This window comes from Natator depressus, chromosome 2 (assembly GCF_965152275.1).
Source record: "Natator depressus isolate rNatDep1 chromosome 2, rNatDep2.hap1, whole genome shotgun sequence".
Classification (NCBI taxonomy): Eukaryota; Metazoa; Chordata; order Testudines; family Cheloniidae; genus Natator; species Natator depressus.
The window spans coordinates 59,642,498-59,664,349 of record NC_134235.1 but is presented as its reverse complement, the minus strand read 5'-3'; the positions used below and the strand labels follow the sequence as shown (position 1 = coordinate 59,664,349).

General features: G+C 40.6%; 1 protein-coding gene across 7 annotated transcripts in view; it reads left to right on the top strand.

Annotated features, from left to right (window-relative positions):
- The window catches only part of CSPP1 (centrosome and spindle pole associated protein 1), a 178,089-nt gene that overhangs the window by 24,028 nt on the left and 132,209 nt on the right, over positions 1 to 21,852 (top strand). For 6 of the 7 annotated variants that reach the window (XM_074944276.1, XM_074944277.1, XM_074944271.1 and 3 more), the window contains exons 6-8: positions 140 to 220; positions 10,274 to 10,375; positions 14,022 to 14,467. In XM_074944276.1, the coding sequence (XP_074800377.1) occupies positions 140 to 220; positions 10,274 to 10,375; positions 14,022 to 14,467 (629 nt within the window). The remainder of the gene's footprint in view (positions 1 to 139; positions 221 to 10,273; positions 10,376 to 14,021; positions 14,468 to 21,852) is intronic. The other variant, XM_074944275.1, reaches the window with a different exon arrangement.

Below are 21,852 nucleotides of genomic sequence, written 5' to 3'. Positions count from 1 at the left end.
TTTCATTTCTCTTTTATTAAAGTGGAGCAAATTGCCCTGTCATATTCCAGAAGGTGTAATTCCTAAATCCTATACTGTATTTAGCAAGTAAAATTAGACAGTCCAAAACTTATTGAATTATTCATTTTGTTTTATACAGAAAAATTATCTGACAACGAATGAAGTAGATCCATATACTCAGGGACTATCTCTTCCTATTGGCGAGAGGAGGTCAGCCAAGGTAGGTGTGCAGGTGTAAATTAAGTAAATACTTTATATAACTAATTAATTAAAAAAACTCTGAAGTTTTCAGAGTTGTGCACAAATAGACTTTCCAGCTGACAATAAAATACCTGCCAAACTTTTTATCCACTTCATATATGAACATATTCCTTTATCGTTAGGTCAATTTTAAATAAGGTGAAGCCTTCTAATTCTATAATAGACATTTTTTGATTGATCGATTTTAATTATCAAGATCCTTTTTCCCTGGATAATCCAGTACATTGATTTGTAGGTAATGAAATGGGCAAATTTTCCTTTTAAGGAGGGCTGTCGATTAATCACCGTTAACTCACGTGATTAACTCAAAAAAATTAATCGCAATTAAAAAAACTAATCATGGTTAATCACACTGTTAAACAATAGAATACCAACTGAAAGTTGTTAAATATTTTTGGATGTTTTTCTACATTTCAAATATATTGATTTCTATTATAATAGAGGTTTCAGAGTAGCAGCCATGTTAGTCTGTATCCGCAAAAAGAAAAGGAGTACTTGTGGCACCTTAGAGACTAGCAAATTTATTTGAGCATAAGCTTTCGTGAGCTACAGCTCACTTCATTGGATGCATTCAGTGGAAAATACAGTGGGGAGATTTATATACACAGAGAACATGAAACAATGGGTGTTACTATACACACTGTAACCAGAGTGATCAGGTAAGGTGAGCTATTACCAGCGGGGGGAACCTTTTGTAGTGATAATCAAGGTGTGTATAATCTCGTTACAGTGTGTATGGTAACACCCATTGTTTCATGTTCTCTATGTATATAAATCTCCCCACGGTATTTTCCACTGAACGCATCCGATGAAGTGAGCTGAAGCTCACGAAAGCTTATGCTCAAATAAATTTGTTAGTCTCTGAGGTGCCACAAGTACTCCTTTTCTTATTATAACACAGAAGACAAAGTGTACACAGCTCACTTTATATTATTATTTTTGATTACAAATACTTGCACTGTAAAAATGATAAACAAAATAAATAGTATTTTTCAATTCACCTCATACAAGTACTGTAGTGAAATCTCTTTATCGTGAAAGTGTAATTTACAAATATAGATTTTTTTTTTTTTGTTACATAACTGTACTCAAAAACAAAACAATGTAAAACTCGGGCGCCTACAAGTTCACTCAGTCCTACTTCTTGTTCAGCCAATCGTTAAGACAAGCAAGTTTGTTTACGTTTATGGGAGATACTGCTGTCTGCTTCTAATTTACAGTGTCACCTGAAAGTGAGAACAGGCATTCGCGTGGCACTTTTGTAGCCGGTGTTACAAGGTATTTACGTGCCAGATATGCTAAACGTTCGTATGTTCCTTCAAGCTTCAGACACCATTCCAGAGGACATGTTTCCATGCTGTGATGCTCATTAAGAAAATAATGCGTAAATTACATTTGTGACTGAACTCCTTGGGGGAGAATATAGGCTGTTAGTTGCTTAACCCTTTCCTGCTCAGTGTCACACAAGGTCACAGAGGAAGTCTGTGGAGCAGCGGGGACCTGAATCCAGATTTCCCACATCCTGTGCTTGCACTCTAACCACTGGACAATCCTTCCTTTTGTCTGTGTGGGTGGGTGTGGTGGGGATGACGACTGCAGAATCTGTCTCCCTCTGAAGAACAATTCAGTAGAAACTTCTTAGAGTTTTAGCAGTTAAATACACAGGAAGATTCTGCCCACACACTGGGCATGCTCTGGATTAGGACTGAGCCTATTTCTCCTATGCTCTCATTGACTCCCCTGATGGGTCCAGGTAGCATGGAGGAGGAAGCTGTCTAATTTGAATGTAGAGGGGACAAAAACTGCAGGTCACTTTACCTAGCACTTAGTAAGAGATTAAGACTCACCATAACTTGCCCTGGGCTCTTTCCTTGAAAGGTCATAAGGTTGTAAAGACTTAGTTTTCTTCGAGTGCTTGTCCATACGTATCCCATTGTTTATGTTCATGCACCCAGTGTACTTGAGTTCAATTTGTTTTGGCCAGCATTGTCTTCTGGGGACTATGTCTGCGTCCCAAATGTTCTTGTGTCTCTGACTGAGAGCATACAGGATAAGGCGATCCCAGTCACGTCTGAGTTCCTTCTCACCACCCATGACTATGAGTTGGAACTTGGAGTGTCCAAACTTGTTTGCTCTCTGTGTGGCTATTCTTTGTTATGTAAGTGGTTGTATATAATTAGGCAGTTATTAGTGTTAAAGAATCTCTCCATCCAACCTCCAGTACAACTGCCTCTCCAGCAATACATAATATCTCAAAGAGTCAGTCATATCCGCCATATGCATCCACACACTCTGTGCCTCATGGCATGGACACTGGCTGGGTAACATCAATAGAGAGTATCTTAACTGAAGTGCAAAACATTCTTATCCTTTCTATCCACAGAAAGGACTCTCAACGGTATATTTAATCTGGCAGTTGGAAAAGATTCATTGTCTGGGCACAACAACACCAGTTACCTCCGTTTCTCACTTAGATACCAGACATACGGGGGTACCTTGTATTATTAAAGAACTCCAGATTTTCAGTGAGCTCTCTGAGGATTCACCTGGGAGCCATCTCAGCCTCCCACCCTCCAATTTAGGGGTATTCCACATTTTTACACCCTACAGTGGTTTGGTTCCTAAAAGGCCTTCTGAGGGTATATTCCCCCAGTCAGAGAACCTCCCTCTCCTTGGGATCTAAATATTGCACTGATGTGTGTTTATGTGTCCACCCTTTGATCCACTATCAACACGTTCCCTGTTTAATCTTTCCATCAAAACAGCCTTTTCGGTAGCAATAACATTGACCAGAAGGGTAGGTGAGACACGAGCACTAACGCAGGGCACCCAGATACAGCTTTTCATAAAGACGGTGTGTCGTTGAGACCTCACCCAAAATTTATACAGAAGATAGACTCTGACTTCCATTAGGGATGTAAAAGTTTAATCGGTTAACCAATAAGCCTTGATGCTTATCGGTTTTTAATCGGTTTCAGTTAACGATTAAACTGCGCTGCCGCCGCTGGGCATCCTGGCTGCCGCTGCCTGCATTCGGGGACCCCCACTGCTGCCTGGTCCTGGCTGCTGGGTGTGCCGGGATCCCCGGGTGTGGCGGTGGCAGCAGCAGCGGGGATCCCTGGGTGCGGTGGTGGCAGCAGCAGCGGGGATCCCCGGGCGTGGTGGTGGCAGTGGAGCCCCATGTAAAATGTGGGGGTGCTGCAGCACCTTCCTCCCTCCCCACACATCTAGTTCCCCGGTTAAACATTTAACTGATAGAATTCGAATAGGTTACACGGTTACTGTTTTTACATGGTATTTACATTCCTAACTTTCATCATAACCAGATTATATGCTTACCTGTATTTTTCCCAAAACCACATTCAAACAAAAATGGGGCTAAGTGTCACACCCTGGACATTCTTAGGGCACTATCTTTCTACATTGATAGAACTAAGACATTTAGGGTATACTCCAGACAAGTGGTTCTCAACCAGGAGTACATGTACCCCTGGGGGTACTCAGAGGTCTTCCAGGGGGTACTCATCTAAATCAATGTTTCTTGACATGGGGCTTGCAGCCCCAAGGATGGTCATGGAATGGGTTTAGGGGGGTCACAAATGCAGGGTTGGCATTAGGAGATGTCAAGCAGGGCAATTGCCTGGTTGCCTCACGCCATAGCGGCCCCCCAGGGAAGCTAAGTTTCGTGCTCCAGCCCCGGGTGGCAGGGTTTGGGCTTCAGACAAGGCTCACAAGTGTAAAACAGGCTCAGTATCACACTGAAATGTAAGTACAATACTTATATTCCAATGGATTTATTTTATAATTACATGGTAAACATGAGAAAGCAAGCAATTTTTCAGTAATAGTGTGCTGTGATACTTTTGTATTTTTATGTCTGATTTTGTAAGCAAGTAATTTTGAAGTGAGGTGAAACTGGGGGTACTCAAGCCAATCAGATTCCTGAAAGGGGTACAATCATCTGGAAAGTTTCAGAACCACTGCTCCAGACTGTTCATAGCTTATGGAGACTGAGTGAGAGGTCACACCATTTCAACATAAAGACTTTTTAACTGGATTTTTACTTGTATGGATCTGTGCTATGAATTAGCTAACATAGATCCACCAGTGGGAGTGAGAGCCTACTCTGTGAGAGTGCAAGCAGCTTCTGTTATTTCTTTGAGAAATGTTCTAATACTAAAAATATGTAGGGCACCTACCTGTGTTCAGTGCACATGTTCATCCAGCATAGTGGTAATGTCAATGTTAATCCACATAGTGGTAATGTCAATGTTAATTTTGGTGGGGCTGTCCTCCAATCATTGTTTAGGTAGAATTCTAGTACCCACCTCCTGTAATCTAGGTCACTGCTTGTGAGTCACCATTAGTAGAGTATATATATTGACAAGCACTCAAAGAAGAAACTATTACTTCTCTTACAGTAACTGGTTCTTCAAAATGTGTTGTCTCTATATATTCGATGACCTGTCCTCCATCCCTGTTACTGTGGAGTCTGATAACACCTGGATTCTGGTGAAGGTGAAGGATACTGGAGAAGGAATTGTGGGGTGGTTGGGATGTCCCACCTTTAATACCCTCATTTAGAGGCATAAGGATGCTGAGGGTGCAGACACGGCTTCCAATGGATACTGCTGGCCAGAAGAATCTGAACTCAAGCTATTGGGTTTATGTGCACCAGTAATGGAGCACATATGGATGACACATCTCAGAGAACCCACAATTACTGTAAATTGACGAATCTTTCCTTCTAGTATCTTGATACCAAAATCTAAGGGGACATAGGTGATACCATCTAAACCCAAGAACCATGCTGCCCTGGTACCAACCCTAGCACAGAGTGCTACTCTGCACTCAGTGCTTCTCCCACACTGACTACATGTGTAAAGGGTACCCTCCACCTCTGTACAGACTAACTCTATGATACTTGTTGCTATCTCTGCACCAGAACAGTATATTGTACTGAGCGACTTGTCAATGGGTCTGGAACCGAAGTAACTGGTGCTGGAAAGGCTCAGGGAGGTTGTTGCAATGCTCCCAGCCATGGAGTCACAGAGCCTGCCAGGAAAGGTGTCTCCTATACCAGCCTCCCCTTTTCACAGGCAAGGCACTCTGGACAGGATTGCCCTTCCTTTAGAAGAAGTATACTCTTTTTCTCTTCTGCTGAGTGCATCAGAGAATTATTCCCTGTACATTCTCAATCTACCCCCATGGGCAGCTCAGTGGGAGCCAAGGAGTGATTCCAGGGAAGATTGAGAGTTGATAGAAAGAAGTTGGAGCCTTATAGGGACCCCACCATATTTTGTATCCCCTGAGGTGTGCTCCAGCACACTATTCTTACCAGTAATAGATGTGGCCATGCTGGACCCTCGGGGGTGTTCAGCCCTACTCCTGGAAGCCAGCTTCACCTATTAGGTGAGGGAGACCTAGACCTATACACAAGAGGCAGATTAAGCCTCCTCAGTCATCTCAGCTGCTTGAATCTTCAGCTACTTGAGAGGCAAGAGGAAGAACAATTTCTAGGGAAAGAACATCTAGTTCTGGCTGCAATATCCTCATTTTCTCCTCACAAGCCAGAGAGCTCACATACATTGGCATCTGTGGGCAAATTTAAGGTTTTCCAGCCTTAATAAAGCGGATGGTGGAAGTCTTAAACATTCTCCTGAAAGCTGTTCATGAGTAAAAACACAATCTCTTGGACATACTGCACTTGTCAACTCCAGGGAGTTTAGCCATGCCAGTAAATGATAGTCTTCTGGAACCTGCTAAATCCATCTGGTGTACTCTGGATTCTGTTTCTGTCACATGCAAAAGAGCACATAGGAGATAATGAGTGTGCAAGAAGGGATCTGAATATTTTACACTCATCCTATAGCCATCTTCTTGTGCAAGCAGTACAAGAGAGAAGGAAATGGCAGGGACCACTAAAATGGATCGAATTTAATGGTCCCTGCAGGGGGAAAAAAATTCCCCCCAAACTGGTTCTTTTCGGCCGGAAAGTATACTAGTCTGCAAACCTTCAAATGACAGTAACAAATTATCAAGTGCTGCTCTCTAAATATGACTTTTTAGAGGGGGAGCAAACCGTCTAATTGCACTGATAAATTGCCCAAGAAGCACCAGGAAGTCCCTAATGGCTGAAGGTCAGCTGACTACACACACAACTGCAGGCTTTGCTGGATGCCTCAGCAGCATGTACAATGGCTACAGCAATAGGGTCGTCATGGCTTCAGTCATCCCCTAGAGAGGTCCAGGCAACAATTGAGGACCTCCCAGTGGAAGGTAATGAACATTTTAGCAGTGGCACTGACAGAGCCCTCTGTACTTCAAGAGATTCATGGGCAACTCTGGTCGTCTTGGTGCTTGAGGTTTCTGAGTCTTAAGAGGAAACAGTTGAGACAATCATATTTCAGAGAGCGTTCGTTGATACAATTCTATGATTAGCCACTGAGATCTTCGGACCCACCGAGGAAGAAGCAGAGATTCTACAGGAGGTGACTTTTTGCTGCCTTCTTAGCTGCCCTGCTGTCTGGGACTTCAGATAGTCAGGTCCTTGACAAAGGTAGTAAGCCTACCTATTTGAAGCCTCCATGGTGGACACACAAGGTATGAAGATCATGGTTCCCAAAGGAGGTGGAATGGTTTAAAACAAAAAGCGTCCTCTGGTTAAAGGGCAGGGCTTTTATTCCCACTACTTTTTAATCTTTTTTTTTTTTAAAAAAAAGTGGGGGTTGAAAGCCAATTCTCGACATTTGTCTCAAAATCTGCATCCAATTCTCCAGATTCTGAATGATGACCCTAACTTCTGTAATCCCTTCCTTTGATCCTCAGGAGTGATTTGCAGCTCTTGATCTGCAAGATGCCCTCTGTCATGTCTCAATTCTTCACAGTCAAGGTGGAAGGGCATATCAAGTGGGGTCCCGTAAGGATCAGTTCTGGGTCCGGTTCTGTTCAGTATCTTCGTCAGTGATTTAGATAATGGCGTAGAGAGTACACTTTTATAAAGTTTGCAGATGATACCAAGCTGGGAGGGGCTGCAAGTGCTTTGGAGGATAGGATTAAAATTCAGAATGATCTGGACAAACTGGAGAAATGGTCTGAAGTAAATAGGATGAAATTCAAGAAGGACAAATGCAAAGTACTCCACTTAGGAAGGAACAATCAGTTGCACACTTATAAAATGGGAAATGACTGCCTAGGAAGGAGTACTGCAGAAAGGGATCTGGGGGTCATAGTGGCAAGCTAAATATGAGTCAATAATGTTACACTGTTCCAAAAAAAGCAAACATCATTCTGGGATGTATTTGCAGGTCTGATGTAAGCAAGACACGAGAAGTCATTCTTCCACTCTAATGTGCGCTGAGTAGGACTCAAATGGAGTATTGTTCTGGGTGCCATTTTTCAGGAAAGATGTGACCAAGTTGGAGAAAGTCCAGAGAAGAGCAACAAAAATGATTAAAGGTCTAGAAAACATGACCTCTGAGGGAAGATTGAAAAAAATGGGTTTGTTTAGTCTGGAGAAGAGAAGACTGAGGGAGGACATGATAACAGTTTTCAAGTACATAAAAGGTTACAAGGAGAAAGGAGAAAAATTATTTTCTTTAACCTCTGAGGAAAGAACAAGAAGCATTGGGCTTAAATTGCAGCAAGGGTAGTTTAGGTTGGACGTTAGGAAAAACTTGCCTAGGGAGTTCGTGGAATCTCTTTCATTGGAGATTTTTAAGAGCAGGTTATACAAACACCTGTCAGGGATGGTAGATAATACTTAGTCCTGTCTTAAGTGCAGGGGACTGGACTAGAAGATTTCTCAAGGTCCCTTCCAATCCTGTGATACTATGAAAACAACTGGCTCACAGTAGGTACCTCAGGTTCCTACTAGGAACATCTCACTACCAATGCAGAGTCCTGCCCACCCGCCTCTCTTCCATACTCAAGTGTTGTCACCAAATGTCTGATGGTAGTTGCAGCTCAACTAAGATGACAAGGAAGCCAGGAGTATTCTTACCTAACCAACTAGCTAATTGAAGGAAGATCACCACAACTGGTGATCAGCTCCTTTCAAGCAATCCTGAAGTTCTTTGCCCGACCAAGTTTCAAAGGCAACAGAGGGAAATCCATGCTCGCTCTGACTCGGAGCGCAGAGTTAATAGGAGCAGTGTTACTCTAGATCAGCATTGGCTTACCTTCCACAGCAGAGATTTTAAACAGTAACAAACCTCGTTAATCAACTTCAGCCCCAGTCAAGAACACCAGTGAGGTTGCATTTCAGACTTCTAGGATAAGGTTATCATGGGGTTACTTACTCCACAGTAGCTGTGGTTCTTTGAGAGATGTTGTCCACACAGATTCCATGATCCACCCTATTTCCCTGCAACTACTTATACGGTGTTCAGTATTAGAAAAAGAAATGAGGGGCAGTTGTACCTACTCTGACCCTTGTCTTTGCATGGGGTGGCACAAGGGCACATTGGTGTAAGAGTGGCCTGAGTGGACAATTCTAGCCTTAAAGAATCTGATCTCGCATGCATGAATGAGGTGCATGTATACCAAGAATGGGATCGGTGTGGAAGACACATTGCAAAGAACCACAGTTATTGTAGGGTAAGTTACTGATCTTTACAGACAGCCTTAATTCTGGCATTTCCTAATGTTTGAATGCATGACTTTGCAACCTTAATAATCTTTTAACATAGTTTGTGTGTGTAATATATAGTATATAAAATGTATTCCTTAAACAGTTACTAAATGCATGCCAGTAGGAACTGAGTACAGATATACAGAAAGTAATACTCTGGGGCCCTGGACACGTGCACCAGATGAACTTCATCCACCAGTGGGGCTCATGATTAGACGTCCATTAACATTTAACTAATCTTGGGTCACCAGCAGACCTTCAAAGTGACCAGTAAAGGATTATACACAATATAGGTTTGCGCTTCTTTATTGTGTACAAAGAAGGCCTGGAATATTTTTATAAACAAAGTTCCTTTTCCCTGACTTTTTTACTTTAAAAATATCAGGAATGCCAATTTTACTCTTCCCTGGTTTGCTAGAATATCTTGTCTTCTTTCAGAACATGCACAGTATGAGCTCTCACACCTTTTAACTCATAAGGCATTTTTTCTCCAAAATGTTTACTAGATATTGGCATTTAATATGTGTTAAGGTGAATGGTTTTAGGTATGCTAACTAAAAATCTTTCTCACTCAGTTGCTCAGCTTTCAGTCTCTCGACTCTTGCAATGTTCTGTAGTGACCAGAGTCTTTCAGATTAGACAAAATCTAAATTTCAAAGTAAAAACAAAATAAACTCTCCTTTCCTTTGAGTGGGAAAAGACCACTTTTCCAGGCCTCCTATGTACATCGCAAAGAAGGGTCTGGGTTCAAGTCCATTTTTTTTCCTTTTCAGATAACCTTTAATATTTTACTACAGTATCTTACATATTTATTATTCTTTAAAGAGCACATAAACTGTCTTAACCTGAGGGAACACACAACATTGAATTTTTTATGATTCAGAAGTTTTTAGCAAACTATTCATATGATGTATGACATTGTTCTCCCTGTAATTTGATGTTTATTCAGGGAGTTTACAGCTAGGTGTATGTGGTACTATTACCAGGATAGTTTCGATAGTCATGTGACTACTGAGGCTCTTTTTAATCAAGTTAGCTAAATTGAGCTGGGTTAACTCAACTGACTCACGTGACTCTAATGTAGATAATTTTTAACATGTTTAATTCAAATGTACCTTGTTGAGTTATGGCCTTGGCTGTAACTGACTGAGGTCCTGTCTACATACAAATATTGTACCTCTTTAACTATGCCACTATAGTTAAAGAGGTACAACCCTGACCCAATGACAAACCGATAAAAACTAAATACCTTTAGGCCCTATTTGTATATCAAAAAGAAGCAAAAAAGTAATATATTTATTCTTTTAAAATCTCCTGCAAAGTTAAAAGCCCTCTCCCTAGAAAGTGCTTCATAACTTTGTGCTTTAATGTTTGTTTCAGGAGAAACTTCGTCTTGAAAGAAACAGGGAATACAATCAGTATCTCAGGGACAAGGAAGAGTGGAATGAAAGGTTAAGGAAAATAGGAAAGAAAACTATGGAGGTAAAATAGATTTTGCTGAAGTCACTTCACTCTGAGAGAACTTAAATGAGGTTGTTAAGAATTTTTCTCCATGTCAGTTGTGTAATTTTTGTTGGTATAACTTATGTCGCTAAGGGGTGAGAAAAAACCACCCCACTGAATGATATGAGTTACACCGACAGAAGCACTGGTGTGGACAGCGCTATGTCAGTGGGAGATGCTCTCCCACTGACATAGCTACCACCACTCATTGGGTGTGGTTTAACTTCAGTGCTTTCACTGAAGTTGATGGGCGTTTTGGCTAAATAAGATTTCCAAGAACAAGTTTTATGCTTTTGTGGGATGCTTAAGTCTTCAAAGGGTAACATTTTGAATGACTTCCCTCCTGGGAGAAGAGCCTCCTGCATTGGAATCACTTAGTGGCCCTTTGGTACCTTACACTGATTAGAGAGAGAGAATGTGTGTGTGTGTTTATGTGTGTGTGTAAGTTAACTAATGTATATACATACAGAGTGATGCCATGAACTTGGTAAATGTAGGGAAAAGCCAATGAAGTTGAAGCCTGGTGCCTGGGGAATTCAGCCCATTCTCCCACTACAAAAGTCCTTCCTCTAATAAGGTGCGGGCGGTCTATAAGATTTCCTTGCTGAGCAGGAACACCTTTTTGAGTGTAAATGTCTTCCCTCCTCTTCTTTTTTCTCTGCAATAAGTAAATATATTTCCCACCCTTCCACACAAAAACACTTTGTAACTAACCATGCAGGATTTTTTTCTGATAGTTTTAGTCAGTTTGAGAGTAAAAGGCTAGTTTGTTCTCCTGGCACTAATGATGTGTGAGAGCTTTTTCTAGTAGATTGGAAAAAAGCAGATCATCTGAAATGGGCAGTATGGCACCTTTAACTAGCAAGAGTTGAATAGCTTGGGTGTATTCTCTTTTTATAATGTCTTGCTTTAGTAATGGGATAAAGGTCAGCATGAGTCATATAAATGGATAACTCTGGGAGACCATTTCCAGTATCCATCAAAGAGTCTTGGTCTGTTGCCGTTAAGAAGAAATTGACCGGTTACCCCCTGTACCTTATGTTTGATGTGATAACTGTTGGCAGTTATCCGCAGTTCTTGTTTGGATAGTGCTGCTGGTGCTAGGTGTGTCCTTTCCTGTGCAACTTAAGTTTTGTGATCTGTGCCATGATAGTTATAATGTAGTGTTTTTGTGGACTGTCTTTACAGAACAGTTGAAAGGGACTTGTTTGGTGTTGAAGTTCCCAGGTATGCATGGATTCCGAAAGAAAGATTTTCTCTTCTAAAGAGATTTCCTTCTGAGAGCTTTTTGGAGGGTTTCTGTGTGGGTATCTTTTCACCATGGCCATATTTATATACTTATCTGCCAGTGCATTGGATGAGATTCTAGGATGAGAGTTTAGTTGAGAATTTTACTTCATCTAAAGAGATACGGCCACAAAGGCAGCAACCAGACATCTTTTTTTATGTCGGAATTCATTATCTAGTCCTTGCTGGATTCTGAGAATTATATATGCTATAGGATGGTGGACAGAACTGAAACTTGCATTGATGCTGCTTAGGCTTCAGAATTCCAACCCATGGTTCTCTAGCTGCCTGTCTCCTGGATCCTTGGAAAGACCCTGCAACAGAATTTACAGCACCCTCATCCAGTGATGACACTGCTTTGTTGTATACTTTGGGTATCTGAAAAGAAGGCATTTTGTCTTTTAGGCTATTGTAGAACCTTGTGTACAGTCTGTTAAGAGGCTGTCTCCTGTTAAGGTGTTCCCATTTTTCCAGACTGATAATTTCAATCAAATCTATTGAGGGGATCTGAGGATTTTTTTGTGAACTTGGGTCTTGAGAACGCTGCTTTGTTTCCACACTGGAAATATAATCTTCTTATAGTTGGCACAAAGAATTAGGCAGAAATAACTAGACAGGATTTCTAGGTCTGATTCCTCCATGTCTGAGCCAGAAGAATTAGAGGAATAGGATTCTCTTTAATTTGCTTTTAAGGTTTTTTTCTTATTTGCTATTCCTGTCGTTCTTTTTATTTATCTGGGAAAAGGGAAGGAAATCCTGGAAAGACATTCCACCCTGTTCAGTAGACTTGGAAGATCTAGAAAGAATCAAAGCGATCTCTAAGAAAATTTTTGGGGTGGGGAGAAAATTTTTTCTTTAAGGTCCTCCTTACCCTTTTGCTTCTGGGAGGTGTATTTTCTTGGATCTCTGAAGTGTAAGCACATACATGGGGACATGAAGAAAGGCTTCAGGGAAATAGTTTGAAGGGGCATCTTGCACCCCAGAGGTTAAAAGGAGGTGGGAGAAAGCTGTGAGTAGTTCTTGATAAATTGCTGCTGCTTTGCCCCAATTAAGGGCATCTGCTTCAGAACGGATGGAGCCCTCCATAATCCCTCCAAAGCCAATACTGGAGAAGAGGCAAATTTGCACTGATTTGACAGCCCCAATAGGCAGGCACTTCCTGGAGTTCTGGATTCTCCTGGTGGGGACAGGCTTTGACAGTGCATCTTGTACTGCTTCAACAGAATGGTCCACTGTACTGTGCTGTGGGAGATCAAGGACTGAGTTTGTCTGATATATGGTCCAATTGAGTATTGCTGCTGCAATCCTTGCCAGCTCTGTCCTCAGTAGCATCTCATGCAGGTTAGGAGCTTTGATTGGCTGCAGGCAGTCTTGTATTAACTTTCGAGGCTTGTCCACCATTTTGTTTGCTGCTGGTAAGGGAAGGCCTCATGCATCGCAGCAGAGCTTGGAGATCAGGTTAGCTCTTTTTTCTCAAAGTGACTGAAACTCTGTGAGAGATTTATTTATTCTTATTTATCTGTTGTATTTATATGGACCCCATTAGCAGCTCACAATCTTTAATGTGTTTATCATCACAACACTCCAAGGTAGAGAAGTACTATTATCTGCATTTCATGGATGGGGAACTGAGGTACAGAGAAACTAAGGCTATGTCTACACTGTATCATTTACAGCAACAGAGCTGAACTCCTCAAACCCCTGAACATCGTAGGTTATATCAAAGTAATCTGTAGTATAAACATAGCTTTAATGACTTGCCCAAGGTCAGTGGTGGAGCAAGGAATTGAGCGAATGAGTCACAGGTTAGCTCTCTAATACCATCCTTCTACTTAGTCACAGTTTTTGCAGGGAAAAAATAAAAATGGTTTTTGAACCCAAAAAACATGTTCTGGTCAGACGAAGGAGTATCACAGATTGCCTGAACCTCAGTGCAATCAGGACATCTGTGCATGTGACCAGATATAAGGGTTAACAAGCACGATGGAGTCCCTCTGCCTTCAAATCTAACGGTCATTTCATTATCTAACTTGAGTTCATGGGAAGCCTGTTACTGAGGATTGCTGGCCATCCCACTGACAGTGAAAATAAGTGATCAGGTAAAATAAAGATTATTGCTTTTTCAGGAAAATTTTCCCCAGCATTTAAGTCCCCATTTAAGAGAATTTTTTTTAAATCTTCATTTGGGGATAGTTTAAAATTAGAAGACTATCATAAATACAGAATCAAACTGTTGCTGAAGCACTGATGAAAAATGTGAATTATACTGAGATGATGAATGAAGGTTATTATTTTCTTTGTAGTTGTATCTTTTAATATTTTTTTTTCTATTAAACAGCATGAGACAGAAAGAAGTAAAAAAACTACTGCTATTACTAGAGTACAACCAGGACTACGTTCACAAATACAGCCCTCTTGTGCAGATTCAGAACCTCCCAAGAAAGATGCTTTTACTTCCACGGACGCTTATGAAGAGCTACTAAATAGGAGACGACTGGAGGAGGATCCATATCGCAGACTAGATGATGAGGCTGAACTAAGAGATAGAATATTGCACAAAAAACTTGATGAAGGACTAGACATTTCCAATAGAAAGCATCACAGGTTTGATAGCAGACCTGATATTTCGGCTAGAAGACATCACAGATTTGATGAGGATCGTCATTTTGATAGAAGACATTACAAATTAGACTATGATCCTGAAATAAATGAGGAAATGGACCCTAGATTTAGATATGAAAGTGACTATGACAAAAAGCCTCTGAGGGTGTTCCATGCTGAAAGGTATCTTTATCTCAGTTTTCCACTTCTTTTCTTTACTTCCTTAATGCTATTGGTGATGGGGTTGTGGCACTAAAAACAATAAGTTATTCAAGCCATAAGGGGTTATGGTTTAGTGGTACTGAGTATCAGATTTGAAATATTTAGACTCCCTTAAATCACAAGTTCAAACTCTAGGAGGTTTGATTCTGTTGTGGCTCCTTCTGAGGCTGATGCTTTGAATTCTGTGCGGGGTGTGTGTGTGTGTGTGTGTATATCTTTCAGGCGAGACTGAAAAACAGAGGTCACCCCACCTCCACCCCCCTTTTTTGGGGGGATGGATGTTAGACCCCATGGCTTTCTTCCCTAGGATTAAGGCAAACTTGACCAAAAATTTCCATTTCCCTACTATTGTGTTGTGTGTTCTGTAGTGACTGTCTGCCTGATTGCTGCTTCTGCACTAGGGGACAGTTCCTAAACTGGTGTAAATTGTCATAGGCCAGAATGTACTATGACAATTTACATGAGCTGAGGATCTGACCCAGGAGTATGCATGTCAGTCATGCTGTATGTATGTAGTTTATAAATTGCTTTGAAATCTTTCAGCATAAAGCGTGCTTTATAAGTATAAAATACCACAATTAATAATTGGTACTCTGAATGCATGCCCTTGCCATCTAATGAGGTGATAATTGTATTCAGGTGTCACTTATGGGGGCAAAATTTGCATAATTGAAAAGGATTATGTACTGTTCAGTGAAAAATAGATATGAAAATTCTTCAGATTAAACTTTCAGAATTAATGAGGAACTAAAATACTTCAATGAAAAAGAGGGCATTTAAATGAAATCTTATATTTTAGTCATATAACTAATTTAAGCAATAATTGCAACCATCACTAATATGCGCATAAAAATGTTAAGTACTAATTGAATTTATTCGTGAATAATATTCACTTAGCTGTGCTTTGTTGTTCTTGAATTTGCTTTCTGTTTTATTCTTTATAGGTTCTTATACTGGCATCATCACAATAGTGTCTGAGCACCTTCCAGTAGCCCATTAAGTAAAATGACTAACAACTGTCATGTGTGATTCATGCTTTCTCTCATCCTCTCACCTGGGGGGAATTGTGTGTGCAGTGTAGTGTTCTGTTTTGGTAGGATTTTGTTTTTTTTTAAATATACAAACTTCTGTGTGTGTGTTTAGAAAAAGTAAGGTTGAAGAGGTGCACTTTGCACTTGGAGTGTAAGGTGGTGCGGTTTCATCCTTAGTTCCTGTGGGAGTTTGTTCTATTGTCTCGGACCAGCCCTCCAAAAAGCTCAGTCTCCTGCACAGATGTTTGATTTGGGTTGGGATTTGCAATTCTCTTGATCAAACTTAATTGGTAACCTGGCAGGATAGTGGTGGTGGCCTAGTCTATGGGCTAGATTCATTTTTGATGCCAGTGAAGTTGTACCACAGATGAATTTAGCTCAGTATGCTTTGAATTAGAATACTAGAATGCTGTGTGGACTAGCTATGTGAGGAAAGTTAATTTTCTCTTAGCATTATCATTATAAACTTTCTTTTTTCAAGAGTATGTTACCTTTGAAGGTTTGCTTTCATGTGCATGTTATACAAGATCCACACGTGGAAACAGTTTTATTTTTAATTAAAAAAAATGTATTAAGTTAATTTTTAGAAAACTGATTTTAAAATAAACCATAAATATAAAAATTACATAATATATATTGGATATACATAATGTTTTATACCGTTCCAAAAGAGAGATAACAGAAATTACCCCAGGAAGCAAGCATTCACAACTTATAATGTTATAATTTAGATTATAATATGCTCATCTAAATATTATTATTTTGAGGTACCAGTGTGTCTAAGGACCAGTACAGACTATGTGCATCTTGTGTATCTAGTGCAGCTAATCCTTTACCAGTTCAGATGATATAATAAGAATGTATAATATTATTGTTTGTTTGCTATGAACGTTTGGGGAAGTTAAAGTACTAAAATATCCTTATTTTAGTGATAGGCCTTGCTAATTCACCAAGTCTCAAAATGTACAAATAATGTGCCAAATTCTGTAGTTCTTACTCAGTGGATGTTTGCTTTCAGAGTTTTTGTTACAATCCATTTCCACTGATTTACTCTGTGAAAATTCAGGGGTGTTTTTACTCATTGATGAGCCTAACAACAATGAGGGAACCAGCTGCAGGAGTAAAAAGAGAATGAAGTCAAAAGTCCAGCAATGGAGTGAGGGCTACCCAGTTTATTGCACCCAATGCAGCATGTATGATTACCTGATTATGGAGAGGTGGCGTAAGTGTGCATTGGGTGCAAGTAGCTCCTGGCCCTCAGAGACCCTGTACGGGCTTTGGAGGCCAGGGTATCTGAGCTGGAGGAGCTAAGGGAGACAGAGAGGTACATAGATGAGACTTTCCAGGACACAGTAGAATGGTCCCACCTGTGGTCTGACAGCCTCCGTCAGGAGGATGAAAGCCTCAGGGAAGGAGAACATCCAACTGGAGCAGAGGGAAACGATCCCATAGTTGGGACCCTCGTTCCAGATGATGATGATGTATCCTCTTGCACTGAGGATACCTTTCTTGCGGAGGGAACTCCAGTTATTAGGAAGAGACAGGTATTAGTAATGGGCGTTTTGATTATTAGAAATATAGCTGGGTTTGCGATGACCGGGAGAACCGCTTGGTGACTTGCCTGCCTGGTGCGAAGGTTGCGGATCTCTTGAGACATCTAGATAGGCTAATGTGTAGTGCTGGGGAGGAGCCAGTGGTCGTGGTACCTGTATGTACCAATGACATAGGGAAGGATAGGAGAGTGGTCCTGTAGTCCAAATTTAGGCTGTCAGGTAAATTATTTAAGTCCAGGACCTCCATGGTAGCATTCTCTGAAATGCTTCCAGTTCCACACGCAGGGCCAGTTATACAGGCAGAACTGCAGGGTCTCAATGTGTGGATGAGGCAATGGTGTAGGGAGGAGGGGTTTAGTTTTATTAGGAACTGGAGAAACTTTTGGGAAAGGGGGAGCCTATACAGGAAGGATAGGCTCCATCTAAACCAAAATGGAACCAGATTGCTGGTGCTTAAAATTAAAAAGGTTGTAAAGCAGATTTTAAACTAAGGGCTGGGGGAAAGCTGACAGGTACAGAGGAGCATGTGGTTCGGACATCCCTTAGGGGAGGATCTATTAATGGAGATTCCCTATGTCCTAAGAAAGAGAAGAGGATGAAAGATGATAAAATACAGGTAGGATCTGATGAGAAACAGTCAAATGAGAAAAAGTCCCATTTAATTACATCATGTAATGGCAGGCAGGTAAAAAGTGACAAGTTTTTAAAGTGCTTACACACTAATACTAGAAGTCTAAATAATAAGTTGGGTGAACTAGAGTGCCTCGTATTAAATGAGGATATTGATATCATAGGCATCACAGAAACTTGGTGGAATGGGGATAATCAATGGGACACAGTAATACCAGGGTACAAAATATATGGGAAGGACAGAACAAGTCGTGCTGGTTGGGGAGTGGTACTGTATGTGAAAGAAAGCATAGTATCCAATGAAGTAAAAATCTTAAATGAACCAAACAGTACCATAGAATCTCTATGGATAGTAATTGCATGCTTGAATTATAAGAATATACCAGTAGGGATATATTACAGACCACCTGACCAGAATGGTGATAGTGACTATGAAATTCTCACGGAGATTAGAGAGGCTATTAAAATAAAAAAATCAATAATAATGGGGGATTTCAACTATCCCCATATTGGGTACATATCACCTCAGGAAGGGATGCAGAAATAAAGTTTCTTGACACCTTAAATGACTGCTGCTTGGAGCAGCTGGTTCTGGAACCCACAAGAGGAGAGGCAATTCTTGATTTAGGCCTAAGTAGAGCACAGGGTCAGGTCAAGAGGTGAATATAGTTGGACTGCTTGATAATAGTGACCATAATATAATTAAATTTGACATCCCTGTGGTGGGGAAAACACCACAGTGGCCCAACACTTTAGCATTTAATTTCAGAAAGGGGAACTACACAAAAATGAGGAGGTTAGTTAAACAGAAATTAAAAGGTACAGCACAAAAAGTAAAATCCCTGCAAGCTGCATGGAAACCTTTTAAAGACACCATGTACTTAATGTATTCCCCAAATTTAAAAAACATAGTAAGAGAACCAAAAAAGAGCCACCGTGGCTAAACAACAAAGTAAAAAACGCAGTGAGAGGCAAAAAGGCATCCTTGAAAAAGTGGAAGTTAAATCCTAATGAGGAAAATAGAAAGGAGCATAAACTCTGGCAAATGAAGTGTAAAAATATAATTAGGAAGGCCAAAAAAGAATATGAAGAACAGCTAGCCAAAGACTCAAAAAGTAATAGCAAAATTTTTTTTAAGTACATCAGAAGCAGGAAGCGTGCTAAACAACCACTGGGGCTACTGGACAATCGAGATGATAAAGGAGCACTCAAGGACGATAAGGCCATTGTAGAGAAACTAAAGGAATTCTTTGCGTCGGTCTTCATGGTTGAGGATGCGAGAGAGATTCCCAAACCTGAGCCATTCTTTTTAGGTGACAGATCTGAGGAATTGTCCCAGATTGAGGTGTCATTAGAGGAGGTTTTGGAACAAATTAATAAATTAAACAGTAATAAGTCACCAGGACCATATGGTATTCACCCAAGAGTTCTGAAGGAACTCAAATGTGAAATTGCAGGACTACTAACTGTTATCTGTAACCTATCATTCAAATCAGCTTCTGTACCAAATGACTGGAGGATAGAAAATGTGATGCTAATTTTTAAAAAGGGCTCCAGAGGAGACCCGGGCAATTACAGGCCAGTAGGCGTGACTTCAGTACTTGGCAAATTGATTGAAACTATAGTAAAGAACGGTTTCAGAGTAGCAGCTGTGTTAGTCTGTATTCGCAAAAAGAAAAGGAGTACTTGTGGCACCTTAGAGACTAACAAATTTATTTGAGCATAAGCTTTCGTGAGCTGCAGCTCACTTCATCGGATGCATTCAGTGGAAAATATAGTCTCTAAGGTGCCACAAGTACTCCTTTTCTTTTATAGTAAAGAACAAAATTTCGGACACCTAGATGAACATAATTTGTTGGGGAATAGTCAACATGTTTTTTTTGTAAAGGGAAATTATGCCCCACCAATCTACTAGAATTCTTTGAGGGGGTCAACAAGCATGTGGACAAGGGGGATCCAGTGGATATAGTGTATTTAGATTTTCAGAAAGCCTTTGGCAAGGTCCCTCACCAAAGACTATTAAGCAAACTAAACAGTCATAGGATAAGAGGGAAGGTTCTCTCATGGATTGGTAACTGGTTAAAAGATAGGAAATGAAGGGTAGGAATAAATGGTCAGTTTTCAGAATAGAGAGAGGTAAAGAGTGGTGTGCCCCAGGGGTCTGTACTGGGCCCCGTCCTATTTCACATATTCATAGGTGATTTGGAAAAAGGGGTAAACAGGGAGGTGGCAAAATTTGCAGATGATACAAAACTACTCAAGATAGTTAAGTCCCAGGAAGACTGCGAAGAGCTACAAAAGGATCTCTCAAAACTGGGTGACTGGTCAACAAAATGGCAGCTAGGGTGACCAGATGTCCTGATTTTATAGGGACAGTCCCGATTTTTGGGTCTTTTTTCTTATATAGGCTCCTATTACCCACTCCACCCCCGTCCCCGTCCCAATTTTTCATATTTGCTGTCTGGTCACCCTAATGGCAGATGAAATTCAGTGTTGATAAATGCAAAGTAATGCACATTGGAAAACATAATCCCAACTATACATATAAAATGATGGGGTCTAAATTAGCTGTTACCACTCAAAAAAGAGATCTTAGAGTCATTGTGGATAGTTCTCTGAAAACATCCACTCAATGTGCAGCGGCAGTCAAAAAAGCAAACAGAATGTTGGGAATCATTAAGAAAGGGATAGATAATAAGACAGAAAATATCATATTGCCTCTATATAAATCCATGGTATGCCCACATCTTGAATACAGTGTGCAGATGTGGTCTCCCCATCTCAAAAAATGATATATATTGGACTTGGAAAAGGTTCAGAAAATGGCAACAGAAATGATTAGGGGTATGGAACGGTTGTCGTATGAGGAGAGATTAATAAGACTGGGACTTTTCAGCTTGGAAAAGAGATGACTAAGGGGGCATATGATATAGGTCTATAAAATCATGACTGGTGTGGAGAAAGTAAATAAGGAAGTGTTATTTACTCCTTCTCATAACACAAGAACTAGGGGTCACCAAATGAAATTAATAGGTAGCAGGTTTAAAACAAACAGAAGGAAGTATTTTTTCACACAACGCACAGTCAACCTGTGGAACTCCTTACCAGAGGATGTTGTGAAGGCCAAGACTATAACCGGGTTCAAAAAAGAACTAGATAAATTCATGGAGGATAGGTCCTTCAATAGCTATTAGCCACGAGGGGTGGTGTCCCTAGCCTCTGTTTGCCAAAAGCTGGGAATGGGTGACAGGGGATGGATTATTTGATGATTACCTGTTCTGTTAATTTCCTCTGGGGCACCTGGCATGGGCCGCTGTTGGAAGATGGGATACTGGGTTAGATGGACCTTTGGTCTGACCCAGTATGGCCGTTCTTATGTCCTTAATTTTAGCTGGGAATTGGACTGTGCATTTGATCCCTTGACCAAAATTTTTTTTTTTTTCAGTCTCTTCTGAGTAGGCTGATTGGGAGGCAAAAATTGGGAAAAAATGTAAGTTTTGTTTCTTTAGATCAATCCACTTGCAGGAACTTGTTGTAATCTCCAGTCTTGATAGGGTTTGGATTGTTCTGGTTATCCTTCAGTCGTTCACTTAAAGGAATTGGTTGGGCCATGTAGCCAGCTGCTGCAAGCAAGACAAATTTGTGGTTAAACAAACAAACAAACTTGGAGTTTCTAGCATCCCACAACCAAATTTCAAAAATATTAAGAAGCAAAGCTTCCTGGAAACTGTCTCTTAAATGTGCTCCTGCCTTGGGGAGAGTCTGTTCTTTTAATTTCCAGAGAAACAGAGAAATCTCCCTTTTTTTATAGTGCTTCTAAATAAAGGTATGCCTGGAATAATTTCACGATGAAAAGGTTCCTTTGCAGTTCTTTCAGTGAGGGAAGACATTACTTAATCTCCCTGCTCAGGAAAAGTTTTAACTGTCTCCAGGAAAAACACAAAGCAAGGTCTAGAATCTCATCTCGGCAATTGTAATAGCATGTTCAGATTTCACTGTCTATTATTAATTTGCTAATGGTAGTTCTAAATACCCTTTTTGTGCGGGTCATATCGTATGCTTATGTAGGTAGTTTGCTGTGAAGTAGAGTATTGCAAAATAATAATTGCGGGGAGGCGGAAAGCAGATTGAA